Below are 19,079 nucleotides of genomic sequence, written 5' to 3'. Positions count from 1 at the left end.
CCATTTAACACAGCTGGCTAGGGTGGGCTGGGTCCTGTGGGTGCTTTTATCTGAAAAGAGGACAGGTGGTGTAGGGTTAAGCCCAGTCTGTCTGCATTCATTTATGCCGTTACAAGGTAGGAGCCAGATCTTGGGCTGTTTTGAATGCCTAAGGTTTGGCTGTCATTCTGGGAAGGCCTCTACCTTGGGGCCTCTTGGGGATCCGGCCACCTCTGAAGCAGAAGGGCCTGTCTGGCCTGGTTTTTGCGAGAGTCTAGAATGTCCAGCTGTGGGCGGGGCCAGGGAGTGTAGTCACAGGTCCTTCTTCAGCCCCCACACTTAGAAGCAGCCTCGACCTGCGGGCAGGAGAGCTGGGGCAGCACACCGGGTGCCCTGGGAGTGACTTCTCAAAGGGATGAAGGGACAGCTCTGCTCACAGACTTGATAGGCCACCATGAGGGCAGTGCTGTGCTGCCAGCTGCCTGGGGTCAGTTGAGTCACTCAATGCTGACTGACTGTTGCTGTCACAGATCCACAGAGCACCAGGCTGCTGGCCTGTTCCCAGGGCCTCAGAATCTAGTGTGGATACAGCCCCTCCCCTCACAGAGAACAATGGCGGATGGGGACCGAGACCGTCTAAGTGCCCTCAAGGAAGCCCCTTCTGAAATGAAGCTATGGCTGAGATGTTTGGTGCAGAGCCCAGCCATGGTCCCTCCCTCGGCTGACCTGCTGACCTCCAGTTTCTCCCTGGCACATACATGTGCCTACCAACGTGCATATAAACATGTCAGCTGTAGCTGCCGGGCTCCAGGGCCTTGGAGAAGATCTTGGTGGACATGGGTGGGGTTTCCCGGGCTACGGTTTTTCTGCCTAACCAATGGGCACACTGACATGATTCCCATGACCCTTCTGCATTGTCAGTCTGTGAGTCACAAGACCAGGTGGGAGGGAGGTAAAGGTGAGGGAAGAGTTGGGTCAGCTACATCCTGGAAGAGAGGGCTGGGCTCGTAGATTCCAGCTTCTTCTTGGGTCGGGATCTTTCTGTATACAGTCAAACAGAACCTAATGTCCCGGGAAGAGCAGCAGAAGGAAAGCTAGGGAAGGTGTGTGTGTGTGTGTGTGTGGCGCACGCACGCGAAGGGCCCACTTCAGAGTGCCCCACTCTAGACCAGCCCTTTGCCTCACCAGTGCTACCTTACCTCTCCCAGAGAGGAGCAGGGGCCACAGGACTCCTTGAGGAAAGGCCATTGTCGAGGCGGGGCCAGTGGGAAGGAGTCCACTGATACCTTCACCTTCCACCTTGTACCCCAGGAGAGGAATGAGAACAATGGCTTTGGAGACATGTTCAGCTACTTCCCTGTTTTCATTCTTTTAAGGATTTATTTATTTATTATGTATACAGTATTCTCAGTATTCTGTCTGCATGTATGCCTGCAGGCCAGAAGAGGGCATCAGATCTCATTACAGATGGTTGTGAGCCACCATGTGGTTGCTAGGAATTGAACTCAGGACCTTTGGAAGAGCAGGCAGTGCTCTTAACCACTGAGCCATCTCTCCAGCCCCCCTGTTTTCATTCTTCAAGGAGCTTCAGCTTACCCCGCTTCCCAGGCAGGGAAACTGAGACCCAGGGCAGTGACAATTTATCCCAGGCTGTACAGCAAATGTGCCGGCAGAGCTGGATTTTAGCCAGGATCAGCCTGCTCCGTGTCTGGTGTATTTAAGTACAGTCTATATAGCTTTACTGGTGCAGATGGATTCTGAAGACGTAGGGAGAGCACTGGGGTGATTGGGTGGGACCCGGGGTCTCAGGAGGCAAACAGGTCCATGGACCTGTCAGCTGCTATCCTGTGGCTTCATAGGAGCCGAGCTGGCCCAGATACTCTCAAAGATGAGACTGCTCTACTTCCTCTGCCAGGTCCTAAGGCTGGGATCTGTGGACCTGTGTGCTATGACCATTTTTCAGATGGAACCCAGCAGAGTTGACCAGGCCTCCTTCCTTGGCTTACAGCTCCTTACTGATCCCGTACTTGTGGCTAGCAGCTGTCCTGAGCCCAGCTAATCCCATGCACAGATTCAATCCATTCTGCCCAGCCCTTGAAATGCAGGACACTCCTGGGCCAGGATAGCAGCAGCATACTGGTCTCTGAGCACCCACGTTCCATGGGTGTACTGAGGTAACAGCAGGACAGCTGGTGTCAAGCGTGGTCCCAGACGATGTCCTGTAACCTTTGGTCTCAGTGCCCCTGTCTTCCCACTCAAAGCCTGCTTTGGATTTTTTACCCACTAGTGTCTGGGTAGGCAGTCTGAGGGATCTGAGTGCAGCTCTCCTGGCAGACACTGCCTAAGGCTGTATGAGGGAGGATAGAGAGAGTGGGGTGTGGGGGCCAGGGCACATACTAGTGTTGGAGGCAGAAGGTGGGTAGCCTTGCTCCTGAGGTTCATTCGTAAGTCCCAGGTTAGGCAAGAATGGAAAAGCACCCAAGAGGAAGGATGCTGAACAGCCTGCCCTGGTTGGGCAGGCCCGCCTGCCCACATCATGCTTGCCCTGGCTGTCTGGATCAGGTAAAAGCGGGAAGCCTGGAGATCTCAGGTTTGGTTGCTGTTGGTCTATTTAGAGTTGCTTGGTGAGGCTGCATCTCTCCTAGGCCTGGACCCAACAGCAAGGCCGACTATTCCTCTGACCCGGTGGCAAGGCTATTGGGAATGTTTATACTGGACTTCCCTGGGTGAAAATCAGAGCTTGGGGAGAGATTAGCTGGTAGAGCTTCCCTTGCCAACAGGAAGGATCAGAGTTCAAGTCTCAGAACCCATGTAAAACGCTGCTTGTGCTGGGGAGGTAGATAGGAGATCCCAAGACTTAAGAGTTCAGCCAGTCTGGTCTAATTGGTGGACTCCAGGCCAGTGAGACCCTGTCACCAAAGAGGTAGAAGGCATTACTCAGAAATACACCTGAGGTTGTCCTCTGGCCTCCTTCAAACTTGGGGGCTTTAGGCATGGTACTTCCTGGAAGGTGGGGCTGCCACAAGACCAGGAACGTTGTCTGGGAAGGCACTGTGGCGCTGGCCTCTCTGGAGCTGTCTGCACTGGGCAGGCCTTATTAAAGGACTCTCACAGAGAGTAGTGAATGCATAGAGGACACTGGAGTGTCCCACTCTTGTCTAGGCTTTGCACATCCTGGACCTGAACACATGCCTGGGTCAGGGCCAGGCGATATGTTCATGTTCAAATCAAGAGTGACAAATGACCTTATAGCTGGGGTCAGCCTAGCCAGGGCTCTCCGCAGGAAGGGAGACACCTATTCACTCCAAAAGAAGTCAACCACAAGAGCTGGGCTGCTCTTCATTTAACATAGGATGGGAAAACTGAGGCTTAACACACTCCAGGGCATGGAGATTCAAGCAGTCTGTTCTGGCTGGCTTGCTATGAGATAATACTCTTGTATATTGTAGATTTGTCACTTGTATTAGTTTAATAAATGCTAATTGGCCAGTAGTCAGGCAGGAAGTATGAGCAGGGTGACCAGATTGAGAATTCTGGGAAGAGGAAAGACAGAGAGTCAGTCACCAGTAAGATGCAGAGGAAGCAAGATGAGACTGCCTTACTGAGTAAAGGTACCAAGGCACGTGGCTAAACACAGATAAGAATTATAGGTTAAATTGTAAGTTAATTAATAATAAGCCTGAGCAGTAGGCCATACAGTTTATAATTATTATAAGCCCCTGTATGTTTCTTTGGGGCTGACTGGCTGTGGGTGGGTGACAGACATCATCTGCTCCAGGACTCAGGGCTCTGCTGGAGTGCTTGGTCCATTTTGAGCTAAAGCATGGGTGTCCAGTGGGGAGGAAGTCCAGGCCCATGCAGATACCACCAGGACCAGAAATGCTTATCAAAATATTTTATTTTAGGAGATCGCTCAAAAAAGACCTTCCACATTGGACAGACACCCCAACAATACCCTTGGCCTTATTTTTTTTTGTCTTTTTCCTTTTTAATCAACTAAAACAATTTGATGCTTAAAATAAAAGACAGGAAATGTTTCCCAATCAGACTTTAGGCAAGAATATATATATATATATACTTCTGATCCGGGGGAGAGGAGGGATGGTGCTGCCTGTGGTCCAGGAAATTCGGCTTTCCTGTTCCCAGAAAGGAGACTCTGCTGAAAACACGCAGCCAGGAAGCCACCTGGGAGAAATGAGGATGGAGGCAGAAGAGTGTGAGTCCAGTCCCTGCGTGCTTGAAGCTCTTAAGTTATTCAGAGCTTGTGCTCCCTGTCTCAGTGCTGACCTGTCCGTCTGTCTGTCCGTGGAGACTCTATTCTGGAAGAAGCTGGTTCAGTCTGGTGGGGAGGTTGGGATTCAGCGTCATCTTCATCTTGTGTGTGGCTTCTTTTCCAGCTGAGAAACTTTTTTTTCTTTTTTAATTTTTAAAAAGAATCACAGCCAAAATAAGACATTAACTGGAAAATCCAAAACGGCTGCGCTTACCCTATTTTTATAAAACATTTAAGAGTCTACTCCAGGGAATAAGCTGGGCCTACTACACTTTCCCGGGGATCTTGGCCCGCTTGCGAGCGATGGCATCCTCGACAGCCTTGAGCTGTTTAAGGAGTTCCTCTCGCCGGGACAAGGTGCTGGCCTTCCCTGACTTGGTGCCTGCAGCAGCAGTGTCTGTGGCTTTGCCGGGCACACTGGTGACCTTGCTGGAGCTCTTAGACTGGGGTGACAGTGGACGCTTCCTGTAGGGTTGAAAAGATGTGAGGGAGGAGATGAGAAAGAGCACACCCTGGGGTAAGCACCCAGGGCTCCCCACTTCCTCTGCCTGGGCTACCCCACAGCCTCTTCTGGTCACCCCCACTATGAGGCCATCCTGAGACTCAGTCTCCCTTTTTAGGGCCTTTCAACAAGGTAGAATTGAGCAGCGTGCTAAGGCTGAGCCTGAGGGTTCTTAAGAGAGTGGGTTGGGACTGCTCTGTCTCCTGTCTGTTCTTCCCACAGCCTCCCAGGTCATCCCACACTGTTAAAGGCTATGGCCTATCCTGGATAAGAGCAGGGACTTACCTGTCTGCTGGGGCAGCTGGGGCTTTAGTGTTTTGGCCTCTCTGCCTCTCTGGCTTTGGGGAGCCCATTCTTCCCCCTGATTTCCGGTCCCGAGAACCTGGCCAACAGGGGAGAGAGTGAGACCACTGTTCTGTATTTGGGGGTCACCAGAGGACCCAGGTCCAAAGCGTCAAGGTGGCCAGGTGTGGTTTGCTATAATCTTAGCACTGGGAAGTAGAGGAAGGAAGATCAGAGCATTTCTCCCCATGTGTGTGTGCGTGTGCGTGTGTATAAACAAAAACCAGAAGCTGAGCAGTAGTGGCGGACACCTTTAATCTCAGGAGACAGAGGCAGGTGGATCTCTGTGAGTTCGAGGCCAGCCTGGTCTACAGAATGACAGCTAGGGCTGTTACACAGAGAAACCCTGTCTCGAAAAACCAAAAGAAAAAAAAAAAAGTTGAACAAGCCAATAGCAGCACCCCTCCACAGCTTCTGTATCAGCTCTGCTCACAAGGTTTCTGTCATTTCTTCCTTCCATGATAACAGCAATGTGGAAGTGTAAGCCAAATAATCCTTTTCCTCCCCAGGTTGCTTTTGGTCATGGTGTTTCATCACAGTTAAGACTTTGGGTGTTAGAACTTGCCCAGAAAGAACCAATGCACGCTTGTTGTCCTTGACTTTTGCTTTTAATGCTGTCTCATGTAGCCCAGGATGGCTTGGTACTCTGTGTAGCTAAGGATGACCTTAAACTTCTAATTCCTCTGCCTGCACCCCTCAAGTGCTGAGATTACAGATGCACCGTATCATGATATGATGCTGGGGACCAAATGATGCAAGCCCTCTACTAACTGAGCCACAAGCCCCCACCTCATCCCTGTTCTTGTTTGTATTGGAAGGGTTGTTCACCATGAACAAGTGTGCACTGCATGTCACATATAGAGGCTTGTTATCAGTAACTTCTTCTTCTTCTTTTTTTTTTTTTTTTTTGGTTTTTCGAGACAGGGTTTCTCTGTGGTTTTGGAGCCTGTCCTGGAACTAGCTCTTGTAGACCAGGCTGGTCTCGAACTCACAGAGATCCGCCTGCATCTGCTATCAGTAACTTCTTATGGGTCAAACATGGGATCTTGTGCTCTACCTCGGAGCTACATTCCCATACTATTATTTAAAATAAGGATTTGAAAACTTTCTCACCACCAGGTGGTTAGTGGTGCACACCTTTAACCCAGCACTCTGGAGACAGAAGCAGGTGGATCTCTGCGCCTCTCCAAGTTTGAGGCCAGACTGTTTTACAAAGGAGTTCCAGCCAGGGCACAATAGTTACACAGCTTTTGTCAGTTTAGGTTCGAAAAACCAAAAAAAGAAAAACAAACCAAACCAAACCACTTTCTCATCATGCACAGTGGTATACACCTATAATCCTAGCACTTTGGAGGCTGAGGCAGGAGGATCATGAGTTGGAGATAAGCCTGGGCTACTGAGCTTATCTATCTAAAAGTGAAATGCAACTCTATCTCCAGTCTCCACGCTGTGTACACGGGATGAAACAATGCGGCGGAGCTCTCAGGTGCTCCAGCACTCACAACAGATGCACTGTCAAGGCCCTGCAGGTGGGGCCTTCTGGCTCATCTGACCCCATGGTATGTTTCTGGCCCTGGAGCTGGGAGGCTCACCTCGGTCTGGGGACAAGTTGGCTTTCTTGGCTGGAGGGCTCTGCCGGTCTTTGTCTGATGGCTCATAGCGCTTCCTGCTTCCTTTATCAGCCGCCTGAAACAGCACAGTACTGTAAGGGTGATAGGAACTGGGTGGTCGTTAGGCAAGGAAGAGGGTGGTGGTTGATCTGTTGTCACTGGAGAATGGGTCTTTGCTCCCATGGTCCTTCTTTTGGCCCTGCCCGCCCTCCCAAGCCCCACCAATAAAGCAATTCTGTGGTCCTTGTGACCATGTGATAGGATCCTTTGTGCTGTATAGGGAAGGGCCTTGCAGGACCCCAACATGTCAGGCCTTGGCCCTTCCAGACATGTGCGGAGCTTTGAAGACAGAACCCAGGTTTGCCTGCCTGCTGTCCCAGGACTGGCACATGAACTGTTAACGCTGAGGTGCTAACCTCTGGACTGTGCTGGTGCATGTTTGAGACACCTGGGCCTCTCTCAGCTTGGGGCAGGTGGAACCCAGCAGCAGGCCCAGGTAAGCACTACTGCCTGTCCCATTGGTCTCACCTTATTCAGCAGGGTCAGCTTTATCTCCTTGTGGGCAACAAAGGAGCCCTGCTGGGGCTGCCCAGGGGCTGCTTGCTGAGGTGTCGCTGCCTGCTGGGAGGACTTCCCACCTGCTGGAGCTTTAGAGGACTTGGGTGGCTGCGTGGATGGATCCCGTTTTCGCTTTTCCTCTCTTATTCCATCTTCTTTCTTAGATTTTCCTGTTAACGACAAACCCTCAGTTCCTGTGTACACTAACAGTGAAACAGGGTCTGTTTAAAGCTCACCCCTGATTCTACACCCCCAGGACAAGGGCCCTGCATACCTCTCTCTTTCTTGGTCTGGGCAGGGGTGGGGGATCGAGAGCTGGCTGAGGACACAGGACTGGCCAGGTCTGCATACATGTCCTCTGAGTCCACACTGTGCACTGAGCTGCTACTTGAGGTGGCGCTGGACACCGAGGAGACGCTGCTCACACTCAGAGACCTAGACACAAAAACACAGCTGTGCCCCTCAGCCCCATGCTGACTGCAAAATGGCTGGGCTACAGGCTGATGGCAGGGGGATGTCTCTAGGGCTTGTCTTTACCCAGTTTCCATGTTTTTGGAATACACATCAAGAGCAAGAGACCTCGGGGGACTTTCAGAGGTACTATACAATGAAGGGGAACCCTGTGTCATGAGCTGAGGTCTCTACTGAATAAACTGGGTGACATTATGCTGGGAAGGGAAATGTGACTGAGCCCTTCCCTATGGTGATAAGGACATACTTTTTAAAGAGAGTTGATGGTGCACAACAGCTACAATCCATAATCCCAGTAATTGGGGAGGCTGAGGCAGATCTCTGTGGGTTTCAGAATAGCCAGGGCTTGATAGTGAGACCTTATTTTAATACTTCAAAAGCAGTACAAAAGGTGTGATGGAAGCTGGCAGGTGTGCTGGAGCCCCTATAGTCCCAGCTTCCTGGGAAAACTAATTAAGCCCAGGAGTTCAAGCTTATCCGGGCAACACAGGGAGTCTCTCAACCCCAAATCCAAACCCTGGAGCTCAGGGTAGAACACTTGAGCAAAATGCAAGGTTCCATCCAGGTTTTACCTTTAGTACTGCCACCAAAAGATTTGATGACAGTAAATTAAACAAGTAGTGGTAACCGGGTGGTGGTGGTGCACGCCTTCAATCCCAGCTCTCAGGAGGCAGAGGCAGGTGGATCTCTGTAACTTTGAGGTCAGCCTGGTCTACAAAGCAAGTTCCAGGACAGCCATGGAAGTTACACAGAGAAACCCCTCTCTCAAAAAACTAAAAAGTAGTGACACTTTCACTGTCAGGGACAGCAAACATAGGGCAGGGTGGTTGGGACAGGACCAAGAGAATAGACGACAGTTCCATTTTTGGGACAGCACAGCGCCACTACATGCCCGTAACAACACCAATCAGCTCTTCCTAAGGTCATCACAGAATAGAGAAACAGGAAAAAGATGGAAGAGTCAAGCATTTCCTAGCTTTAAAAACACACAAACCATTCGGTGGTTAAGAGCACTGGTTGTTCTTCCAGAAGACCCGGGTTCAATTCCCAGCACCCACACGGCAACTCTCAAATGACTGTATCTCCAGGTTCCAGGATACCTGACACCCTCATACAGATAGATATACATGTAGGCAAAATGTACATAAATAAATGTACACTAATGTGTATAAATTAAAAAACAACCAAACAAAAAACCCATAGGTCCAGACACTGAAGCCTTGGACAAGTGCGTAAAGCCCTGATGCCTGAGGATGGAGGGAAAATGGCAACAAGATTCCAAGAACACCAAGCTGCCTCCATCTTCTAAATCCTTTATGGTCTTCTCTAAAGGCTCCTCCCAACTGCCTAGGGATTAGCAGGCCCAGAGAACACTCAGTCTATCCTCAGGAAAAGTGTGGAGAGAACCTGGGGCTGGCCTCACCTTGTCCAGTTGGGTCGTACCAGTCTAGGCCTCTTCCCCTAGGGTTAGATGCTCTTGTGTGAAGGGAGGCTATACTCACTCTGATTATGTCCAAAAAGATCAGCAGGGAGTAGGGACCAAGCAACTGACCTGGATCGGGAACTGGAGCCACTGTAGCTGCTGCCACTGCCACTACCACTGCCACTGAGCGTCCGCCTGCAACACAAGTAGCACAGTTCACTCCAGGGGCAGCCATTGCTAAGGCAGAGCCTTCCTGCACACCAGGCTGGTCATGGGCCTCAGATATGTTTCAGCTTGGGCCACTGCTCCCTGATGTTTCCCTGGTGATGCACCCGCCTCCTAGGCTCCAGGTTTCATTAGCATCTACTCCCAGGCAGCACCAAGGACAACAAGGAGAACTGTACCAGGATTACCATAAACCCACAAGCTCACCTCCTTGGGGGAGTCCTGGTTTGCCGTTCCTTCCTTCTGGCTTCTCGGAGATCTCCTGGTTTGGCAGGCTCAGGGGCAGGAGCAGTAGTTTTGGTGGCCTGTGGTGGGGCTGAGGGTGGGGCTGGCTTCTTTACTGACTTCTCCCTGTGAGGCAGAGACAAGGTCAAGGCAGGATAGGACTAGGGTCCCTGCTCAATGCACCCACATCTCAGGGCTCTGCAGTTCAGACATGGCACATGAGTGCCAAGGTCCGTGCCACAGGGACCCAAGTCTAGGTGCTGAGCCCGTGCCTCCGCCCACCTCCTGGGAGCCTTCTCTGCCGCCCTTTGGAGGCTGCTTCACCTCTAGTCCAAGCATGGGATGGGAAGAGATAGTGGAAGAGGCTGGAAGCCTTGGAGACCCCACCGAGGTGGAGCACCATAGCGACCTAAGGGGGCTCAGGACTCACCCTGCTTTCCCGGGAGGCGGGGCCGGCTCCCCCTTGGTTCTGACTGGAGGTCTGTGTGGGGAAGGTGTGGGAGACGGGGATGGGGACGAGGAGAAGGACCGGGACCTGGGGAACAAAGAGAGTGTGAGGAGGAGTCTGGCTGGAGCTGGCACACCCCCTAGGAAATGGTCCTGATCCACAGAGAACTTAGGCTTAAGCTCAGCTGCTTCATCGTCTGATAAGACACACATTCAGGAGGAAACAGAAAGGCAGCGTGCAGTCTCAGGAAGGAGTGAGTGCTTGTGTGCAGGACTAGGTGCTTGTATCCAGGAGAGGGCATGTGGTTCTGCCTTAGCCAGGGGCCAAACGGGTAAATATGGCTCTGGCTAAAGTGTGGGGTCTGAGACACCTAGTTGCTGGGAGGTGGCAGAACTGGTGAGGGTCCCAAGCACTTCGCTGGCAGGTAAAGGCACAGGCACAGAGGTCCCCAAGCAGTGACAGCATCACATAAAAAGGGAGTGTATAGTTGAGAGGAGATTATGACCAGATGATTTCCACACAAGTATCAGGTGTCAGCAGGGTAGACAAAGAGCCTGGGAAAGGGAGCTGGGTCCAGGCGGAGTTTCCAGGATGGAGCTCTGACAGTGAAGAGGATGAAAGGAGCTGGGTTGGCCCATATTGCCTACTCAAAACCATCACACAGAATGCCCATTACTTCCAGCTGAATGGTGGAAGCAGTGGGTAAGGTTTCTGCAGCTCCTCACGCTCCCATATTCAAAGGCAGGTGCCCAGGAAACCTAGCATTCACTCTTGGAGCCTTGCACTTGCTGCCTCACCTCGTGGGCAGCTGTGGCAGAACCAGGAAAAGTGCATCCCGGGGCCCCTCTAAGACAGTCTGCCAGACTGCTCTCCCTTCTTAGCCTATCCTCCTGAGTGCAGCTTTGGGAGGGGCTACTACAGATGATGAACTTCAGAAAGGACAGCTGCAGAGCTCCAAGGTGGGGACTCCATTCTAGGTCTCTAGGGAGGCTAAGTTACTGATAAAGGCACACATTTTGTGGAAAATACCTAAGAAGTTTATGGTCAATAATGAGATGATGATGAAGCTTCTGAGCAATTGATGGGATGGTGGAGCACCCCACTGGCATTTCCCTGAAATGTCACCTCACACTTCCTGGGTAGACCTGCAAGACCCTCCTGTGTTCTGCCTGCAATGGGACCCACTTAACTCCCTGCTTCCTGTGCTGGAGTTACCAGGAAGGGTCAGAAATACCTGCAAAGTGAAGCCCGGAGTTCGTTCCCTCTCTACTCTGTTCCAGCTGCCACCTTGACCCAAGTGCCCCAACCTCAGGGCATGGGATAGGCACAGAGTTTTTTTCCCTGATACCTTCTGCCATACTGTCAGCTGCTTGCTCAGAGTAAAGATCACACATACAACTTTTTCTATATAAAGTCCAAAATTTCCAAAGGCCCACTGTATTCTCTACCTCTCTAGTCTCATATTTTATACAGTACCCATATGACCTTTATCTGTGTCTCAGAGGCTCCCACTGGTTTCCCATAGCCACCTCTCTGCTGCATACCCCCCTCCATGCTGACACTTGCAGAGGGAACCTGCCAATGTCTGCACTCTGGGGTTTGTGCAGCACACCTATGGATGGCCACACACACCTGCATCCTGGTTCCTGCTTCTACAAGAGTCTCAGTGTCCATGAAAATAGGTCCACATGCAATTTATTTCACACCCCACAACAGCATTAGTGAGCATCAGATGAGACAGCCTTAGCGACTCTCAGAACTGCTTTCTAATCTCCTCTATTGTCACCTCTAAAGCAACACCAGTTAGATGGGATTGTACACTTGTTTATTCCCAGCACTCTGGAGGCAGAGACAGGTGGGAGTTTGAGGCCAGCCTGGCCTAATACATAGCAAGTTCCAGGCCAGCTAGGGCTACACAGTGAAACTCTGCCCTCTAAAAGCGAATAAATATAAAAGTTTCCTAAAACAAACAAACAAATGCAAGACCATATGCCAGGAAGGGGAAAATTGCAAGGGACACCAGATTACACTAAGGGAAGACAAAACATTTTATTCCCACAAAGATACCTAGAGATAATGTCTCAAAGCAGAGGATTTCCAGTGTTTATGTGCATCAGTTAACAGCTAGGACTAAGATAATGCCATCCACCTACAAATCCTACTAACTTTACTGAATGCCATGCCAAAGTTCTGACCATTCTCTAGAGCTTACAGTGATGACAGTGCTGGGAGGGTCCACAATGGAGCATCAGCTCAGTTCAGGGCTGACAACTGAGCACTCCCCTGCCCCTCAAGCCATTCTGTTTCTGTGGGGGCAGGTCAAGCTGGATGCACAGTGTTATGTGCTTGTAGAATTTGTCTAAAGCTCTGGAAGCTTCTATTTTCAATTTGGAAAATTCAACAAAAGCTTGCTTGACCTTCCTAGGCTTTCTAGGATGATGGATATTCACACCCAGACTCAACAGAGACCGTACAGATGTGTATGCTAACTGCCGTCTCAGCCCAAACTGCTTCTCAGTGTGCGGTTTACCAAAACCATTTTGGAATCAGGTACCCAGGAATCCTGCCATGTTTTACAGAGACAAACAGGACCACTTGATCTGTCTAGAATGTCTGTCCTCACTGTACCTGCTAGGAGTTAGCAGGCTGGGACATACCTGGACCGGCTTCCTGAGAACGAGCTGTGTCTGGAAGAGCGGCTGGAATAGGAGCTGTAGGATGAAGATCGGGACCGGGACCGGGATGAGCCAGAGCCAGAGTAAGATGAAGACCGTGAAGATGACCTGTGGGCCAATGGACAGAGTAGGCAGTGAAAAGGTGACCTTCACTCCACTGTTCTTTTAGTGCAGAGAGACAGCATGGCTACACACAGAGACACGAGTACATTCACAAAAACATGTATAGCAACCCAGTAAGAAAAGATGATCATGAGATACCTACGGACACTCTGTAGCACCATCACCCCACAGTGGACTGTTGTAGAGACCAGGACGGGGGGGGGGGGGGGTTGGGTTGGGTGTATCCATGGTTACTGGGTAACCAAGAGACTAGTTTCAGTGTTAGACACAGCCACAGAATGAGTTTTCAAGCTGACCCTACTGTTCACATGGTTGTGTTCCTGTATCTGTTCACATACACACACCTCTGGCTCCTATTAGCACCTCAGGTTCCTCCTAGATTCCATGTGGAACTCCTTCCTCAGGCAGGGAGACACAGCTCTTATCACCCACCACTCACTTTCCCAAGCATTCACACTAGAGCTCAGAGCTATAAAGGCAAATTCTCTGAGAAGCTGGATGGCCAGTCAACGGAGTATGCAGTTCCTCCGGCAGCAACTTAGTGCCTTTTCCACAGGATCTGAAAGGCCTCTCCCTACCCGAGTAAATGTATGACTCCGGTAGCCAGCCACAGCAGTGTCTATACCATTCTGGGTCACTCATTCTACTTCCTTTTATATGTTCTGGGGGATGTGACCACCTAATATCCTATTGTCCTGTCCTTGAGCAGTGACCACACACGTGGAAAACTGGCAGCCAGTGCGTATCAACAAGCCTCTTGTCTTTACAGGTCCCCTCTGTACCTGGAGGAATTGGAAGCAGAAGCTGATGAGGCAGAGGTTTTGCGACGCCTCCGTGCCCGGCTTGGGGAGACTGACACACCAAGTTTCTTCTTGGGAGACTTGGATCGGCGCCAAGGGTCCTTCCACTCATCGGCTCGCTTCACCTGTGGCCCCACAGAGGTGGTCTCCTTCTTTGGTGGCTCAGCTTGACGGCTGGAATCAGAGAGATCTCAATCCTTGGGCTGCCACCCTTTCCCAGCAATGCTGCTTTGAGAAAGAGACTGGAAAGCCAGAACATTCAGTGACAGTTTATTTAGGGATACCTGAAGAAAGCATCAGATGAAGAGGTAACACAGCACACCTTCTAATCTGTTTCCTCCAGAAATGGTCTTAATCTTAGCCACTCTTTTCTGGGAGCACCCCCATTTTCTGTGAAGTCTAACTGTACATACTTTCAGGGTGCCATTACTTATTTCTATCTTTCTGATTGGACTGTCAAACAGAGATGGAGTCCACCTGGTTCAAACACACTTATTTCTAGTGTTGGCACACAGTAGGTATGCAGTACTCACGAAATTAAAGCAACAAAAATCACTGTTTTCAAATGCCCGTTAACTAAAAAAGTTACGTCTATGCATTGCGTTGTCCTTACATTTAAAGAGTCTGGTTCAGCTGCAGCCAGGGAACTCCCTGATTAATGCACGGAAGGATGAGCACCCCAGGCTCCCTTTCCTGACAGCACTGCCTCAAGTGCTCCAAAGAGGCTGCTGCACTACCACCACGGAAATAGAAACCCTACCTATTTATACTTTCAGAGATATTATTTAGTCACCCGCCAGTGGCAGGTACCTGGTGAGGGCCTAGGTGAGAGCAATACCCAGTACTGAAGCCTATCCCATAAGACATGTGAAATCCAGATTGTGCTGCTGTTATCTCAGCCCCAATCCAAAAGCTAAGGCTCCTGGTATATCTGGTGTTGTCTATAAAGAAATTCAGGAAGGAGAACCTATCAACCGGTCATCGGCCACTGGATCGAGGCTTTCATCTTTATACTTCCTAAATGTTCTCATTCTAAAAACTAAGATGAAGGGCTGGAGAGACTGTAAGTAGTTAAGAACACCAGCTGCTTATATTCCCAGCATTAGTGGCTCACAACTGTAACTCCAGTTCTAGGGTATTTGACACCCTCTTCTGGCTGCTATGGCCACTGTACACCATGTAGTGCACAGACATACATGCAGGTAAATTACCATACACATAAAATACAATTATAAAACAAACAAAAAATCCAAACTAAGAGGAAACAGACACCAGGGTCACTAGCTTCTCCACAGGTCATCTGCCCAGTGCAGCCTTCCCACACAGAAAGGAAACAGGAGGAATAACCTGCTAAAGTGTGGAGTTCCCTCTTCATTAGATGCAGGAAGAGGGTCTCACTGCCTCCAGAGGTGAGACACTGGGTCCCAGTGAGAACAGGTGAAGGACAGTGCTGTGGATGGACCTTAATCTTCTCATCCCTGTCGTGCAAGCATCTGAACCTAGGTATTAGTGGTACCATCTTTATTTAAGTGGCCGACTCAAGGCTTTCCAAGGAGGAGGGCTGTCCACCATGTCCATGTGTGAGAGGGTGGCAATATGGCACCCAACTTTAGACGTTATTCCAGTGATCTGGTATTTGTTTTATAGCAATAATGTAAAACTTCCTTTAAAAGGTATTTAAGAGGGTAGGAATTTAGATTAGTGGTAGAGTGTCTTCCTAGCATGTGTGTACCAAGAGTTCAATCACCAAAAAAGAAAATAAAAATACTGGAAGTTTAAAAAGTCAAGGTATGTAGGTAAATATAATAGGTGGTAATCTGGACTATAAGTATGGGGAAGGATGGGGGTTGGGTGGGGGCTTTTGATCCTCAGTCAGAGCTACAGATAATCAGGGTCAAATGAGAGGCTATGTAGATAAAACCATAGGAAATGCTAATGGCTTTAGACAGGGGTATCCAACACAGCCCCGTATTTAGTGGTGGGTCTTTGGGAGGAATGATTGGATGAACCATCATTAAAAAATTCATTACCAAATTCATCCAAGAAAATGCTCATGTAACATTTAGAGAAAAAAAGCTACAACACTTACATGTCCACCACTGCCAACAAGTTTAGCAACAGAGAACATGTATGATCATCAAGCTCACGCATGAAGGTAGTCAAGCTTTTGAGCCGACAGGCTAACACTACCCTGCTGGCACATGAGCTGCACTCTGAGTGGTGAGGGTCCACGCCTGAAGCCTGCAGGAGTGACTACGCTGTATTTTTGTTTCCCAAGACACCCTGAGAAAACTGTGTTGAACCCTCTTCTTAGTGGGGGATAACCACCGAGCTACCCCATCAGACCTAGAAAGCAAAACTACAGGAGGCAACACCTCTCCACAGGTGCTCCCACAGCCCACTCACTGTGTGTGGCCTGTTTCAGGACTGTATGCATCAAAGGGAGAAATGCTGACCAGGAGCTACAGCAGGAAGCTGCTAGACAAGGACAAATTTGCCATTTACAGATATCTCTAAAGTGGGAAAAAAAAAAAATAACAGCACAGGTGATCTCTGACCTTGACCTTCTGTGCAGCTGCAGCACCCTCTTACCTCCCTGCAGCACAGTCGCACATTCAAGGCTACCGGAGCCTCTGCAGGGCAAGGGTCAGCTGTGCTGCCCCAGTCAATGCTGAGGCTGGCAGCACACGGGCCAAGGGTGGCACAAGGAAGTAAACTGCCGGTGAGCAAAGTAGCCACCCCACGTGTCTGGGAACTCCAACCTGGACAGCTGCCAAGTCTGGGGTCAAAGAATAAAGAGCAATAGATGGAAAGTCACTTCTAAAATCAGGAGGGTTAAACATCCAATAAAGACAGGAAGAGGGAACTCACAGCATGTGGGTTCTTCCCTTCATTATTCCCTCCTGCCTCAATCTGCCAACACCCAAGAAGCTTGTACTCTGTCTTATCTCCCAGGAAACTGTACAGATTTCCCCAGGACTGTCCCATCTGGTCACAGTGCATACACTGTGCCTTCATCTCAGTGGATAGTACCCACCACATCTCTTCATGCTCACATATCATGTGTGTTTTCTACCACACATGGATGACTTCTACTGGCTAAAAACTCTGAGCTCAGCAATTCCTTCTTCCCTCTGGAAGGGCCTCAGGAGTAGAAGTCCTAGGTATTCTCTACCCTGGTTTACCATGACTTCTTATGGTATGGCCCTCTTCCCAAAGTTGCCACTTGCTGTCTGGTCCTCTCTTCTAGTCCCACATATGTAACACCAGACACTAGGGATGTAAGTATTTTCTACTGACATTTCTCCACCCTATGTTCTAAAAACACGGAAGGCCAACACATGCCAAATGAATGAAACACCAACAAAACCCAGAGCAGGCAGGCATGGTGGCACATGCCTTTAATCCCAGCATTCTGGAGACAGGTGGCGAATCAAGGCCAGTCTGGTTTACATACCTAGTTCCAAGACATCCAGAGCCATACAGTGAAACACTACCTCAAAAAACAAATACAAACAAACAAGCCGCCGCCACCACCACCACAACAAAAACCAACCAAACAAAAATACAAGAGCAAAATCCTGTCTGTGTGCTTTACTTAGTTCAAATTACTGATGAACTGACCAAACCAGAAGGCCCAAGTCCAGTCCTGAACTCCAAGTGAGGGACTGGAGCACAGCTTTCCCACAACCTAACACTTCGACTCAGAATCTGAAGTTGTACTTGACTATACTCATAAACCAGTGAACCCAGAGACACAGAATTGGTAACAATGATAGCAAATGTAGTCTAGTCCAAACCCATGTGTTCTGGGATGAGTAGAAAGAATGACAAAGTAGCCGGGCACAGTGGCACATGCATGGAGTCCCCTAAGTTGTGAAATTGAGGCAGGAAGGACCCTAAGTTCAAGGCTGAGCTACACAGAGAAAGAAAAAATAGAAATAAAGTCATTTGTATTGTTTCAAGTGGTTGGCAAGCCTAAAATGCATGTTCATGTTTACAATGTTATATTCACACCGCCTTTGACTCTTGATCTCACTTTTCCACTCCCCACCTCTGCTGTCTTGCGGAAAATACAGAAGATCCACCCTGATGTGACAGCACCACGGGCCGAGGAGCCAGGAAAAATGGAGAAAGTAGCTTGCTTGGAAAATGGGCTGAAGACAGTTACTAGATGACCCAGAAGCTCCTCCCACAAGTAATCAAGAAGGAAAAAAAAATCCATATTCACATACAAAAGCTCGCACAAATGTTCACATCTAAAACTGTCAAAAAGTGTCAACAACCCAATGTTGAACAATAATCCAAGGAAAAGCAACTGAGGCACAACCACAGTGCTTTCTGCAAATACAATTTAAGGGGGGGGGGGGGAACTAGACACAAAGCCCACAGTGAATGGCTCTACACCACACCAAGTCCTACATAGGCAGGCTGGTCCAGAAAAGCAAGGAGCTGTTGCCTCAAGAGCTTACGAAGAGGCCACAGGGCAAGATGCACTGATAGGAGAATTGGGGTGGTCTACCTTGGTGGCTGTGGGGACCGGGGCTTCGGCTTCTCCTTGTCCTTCTCCCGGTCTTTGTCCCTGTCCCGGTCTCGATGCTGCCGGTCCTTCTCATCTCGCTTGGCTCGCTCTCTCTCCCACTCCTCTTTCCTCCGCTGCCGCTCCTTGTCCCGCTCACGCTCCCGTTCTCGCTCACGCTCCCTCTGTCTGCGTTCCCGCTCTCGGTCACGCTCTCGTTCCCGCTCCCGTTCTCGTTGTCTGTTCTCTCGCTCTCGTTCCCTCTCTCGTTCCTGGGTTAAAAATCCAAATATAGATGCCAAATTACACACCATTTGTTAGAAGTGCAGAGAAAACAGGGAGCAGGCAAGAGGATGCTCTCAGGGGGCCATTTAATTCCCAAGTCTCTCCTTAAAACAAGTTAGCTGTGCCTGACAGCAAAGACCTGCCACTAGGAGACTAAGGCAAGAGGATCTCAAACTCAAGGCAAGCCTGGGTCAAGTGAGAGCCTATCTGAAAGCCAATGACCTAGTATGTCCAAAGGTTTAATTCCCAGTACCACAAGATACATAGACACGTGCACAAGAAAATACATGTTAAAAACAGGAATGCATACAACTTAAGAGTGAAGTTACCCACAACCAAGTAAATCCAGAACTTTGTCAACACCAGCCTGGTATGAACTCTGTACTACAAGCCCTCCCATGGTGACCAGCTCATTCTTAGGATGGAGGTCTCAATGGTTATCTACGCGGGCAGGCCCACAACACAGTAACACAGTTCTTTACGAACACTGTCTTGTAGGAAGTGTGTACACCCCCTAATGCAATGGCCTGCCAGTGACTTGTTTTCCTGCTTTAATAGTCAACATTAAAAACCTAAGAAGTAGTTCAATCACAGCACAGCTGACAGGCTCTGGGTCTTTGG

At 49.6% G+C, this 19,079-nt stretch overlaps 1 protein-coding gene across 3 annotated transcripts in view; it reads right to left on the bottom strand.

Annotated features, from left to right (window-relative positions):
• Positions 1-3,859: 3,859 nt before the first annotated feature.
• Positions 3,860-19,079, bottom strand: part of Zc3h18 (zinc finger CCCH-type containing 18) — a 38,168-nt gene continuing 22,948 nt past the window's right edge. For all 3 annotated transcript variants that reach the window (XM_050165220.1, XM_050165222.1, XM_050165221.1), the window contains 11 exons: positions 18,177-18,445; positions 13,637-13,828; positions 12,714-12,839; positions 10,039-10,143; positions 9,591-9,734; positions 9,288-9,353; positions 7,539-7,699; positions 7,235-7,434; positions 6,689-6,782; positions 5,040-5,136; positions 3,860-4,717 (listed from right to left, as the gene is read on the bottom strand). In XM_050165220.1, coding sequence (XP_050021177.1) covers positions 4,519-4,717; positions 5,040-5,136; positions 6,689-6,782; positions 7,235-7,434; positions 7,539-7,699; positions 9,288-9,353; positions 9,591-9,734; positions 10,039-10,143; positions 12,714-12,839; positions 13,637-13,828; positions 18,177-18,445 — 1,653 coding nt within the window. In that variant the 3' untranslated portion in view covers positions 3,860-4,518. The remainder of the gene's footprint in view (positions 4,718-5,039; positions 5,137-6,688; positions 6,783-7,234; positions 7,435-7,538; positions 7,700-9,287; positions 9,354-9,590; positions 9,735-10,038; positions 10,144-12,713; positions 12,840-13,636; positions 13,829-18,176; positions 18,446-19,079) is intronic.

The sequence above is a fragment of the Alexandromys fortis genome, unplaced genomic scaffold (assembly GCF_014885135.2).
Source record: "Alexandromys fortis isolate MF-2015 unplaced genomic scaffold, M_Fortis_MF-2015_v1.1 scaffold_165, whole genome shotgun sequence".
NCBI classification, from domain to species: domain Eukaryota; kingdom Metazoa; phylum Chordata; class Mammalia; order Rodentia; family Cricetidae; genus Alexandromys; species Alexandromys fortis.
Note: the sequence above shows the minus strand (reverse complement) of the source record. Positions and strands in the feature narration are given on the sequence as shown.